General features: G+C 49.2%; 1 protein-coding gene across 1 annotated transcript; it reads right to left on the reverse strand.

Annotated features, from left to right (window-relative positions):
• Positions 1–258: 258 nt before the first annotated feature.
• On the reverse strand, positions 259–786 carry LOC149209067 (UDP-glycosyltransferase 1-like). Its single transcript, XM_089398507.1, has one exon. It carries the CDS (start codon positions 784–786, stop codon positions 259–261), a length of 528 nt encoding a protein of 175 aa, XP_089254633.1.
• Positions 787–1,000: the final 214 nt, after the last annotated feature.

Here is a 1,000-nt window from a genome sequence, read left to right on the forward strand (position 1 = left end):
TTCTCTCACCGCTTTCTCCACTTCCTCTTTCGTTACAATCCCATCTTTTCGCTTCTGCAATCCCACTGCCATTTTAATATCATTCACCAGAAAGTAACCGATGGGCTTTTGGTCCCCTTGGAGGGGCCAAGCGATAATGGGAACTCCAAACCAAATGCTCTCTAGCACTGAGTTCCAACCGCAGTGACTCACAAACCCTCCTGTGGACGGGTGTGCAAGGATGGCAACTTGCGGAGCCCATGAGGTAACCACAAGACTTCAATCTTTGGTCCACTTTTCGAAACCCCAGGGGAGCAACACAGATACATCTAGATTGGAAGGAGGACCGCGAAGAACCCATAGGAAACGATGCTTGGTTCCTTCCAGTCCCAAAGCAAGCTCCATGATCTGCTCCCTCAAAAGAAAATTCACACTTCCGAAGGAAACGAAGATAACCAAAGACGTCGGCTGGTTATCCAGCCATTGCAAGGAACCACTAGGATCATCGAGAACAAGTTTCGAGGGAGAAATGAGTGGCTTGACGGCATATATTGAGGGCATGTGAATTCCATCGACGCGTGGGAGAATCTCTCCATTTACGAGTGCCTCGATGATCCTGCTCTCCACATCCTGAAATGTGTTTATCAGAATTTCGTTAGTTTTAAACGGGCGATATGAATTGCGGATGAAAAGGTGATAAAGTGGATTAGACTTGTCTTGCATTGGGTCAGGGAAATCTACTACAGGTAAGGATGGAAATGCAGGTACCTTAACAGAACTGTCCAAATCCTTCAAAGATTCCTTCATTGCAGCCTCCCTTGCCCACCCGGGCCCCCAGCTAGCGGCCAAAAGGCCGCAAGCCAATTCCCAGAATCGCCCTGCGGCCTCTTGGCCACTGGCTAGGGGCCCAGGTGGGCGGGGGAGGCTGCGATGAAGGAATCTTTGAAGGATTTGGACGGTTCTGTTAAGGTACCTAGATTTCCATCCTTACTTGCAATAGATTTCCCTGACCCAATGCAAG

This window comes from Pinus tabuliformis, chromosome 1_2 (genome assembly GCF_031772625.1).
Source record: "Pinus tabuliformis cultivar Carrire ecotype Pingquan chromosome 1_2, CPIR1, whole genome shotgun sequence".
In the NCBI taxonomy this organism is placed as follows: Eukaryota; Viridiplantae; Streptophyta; class Pinopsida; order Pinales; family Pinaceae; genus Pinus; species Pinus tabuliformis.

Excerpts from the sequence above, each read along its gene's own strand:
- LOC149209067 (XM_089398507.1), bottom strand. The coding sequence starts at position 786 with ATGAAGGAATCTTTGAAGGATTTGGACAGTTCTGTTAAGGTACCTGCA.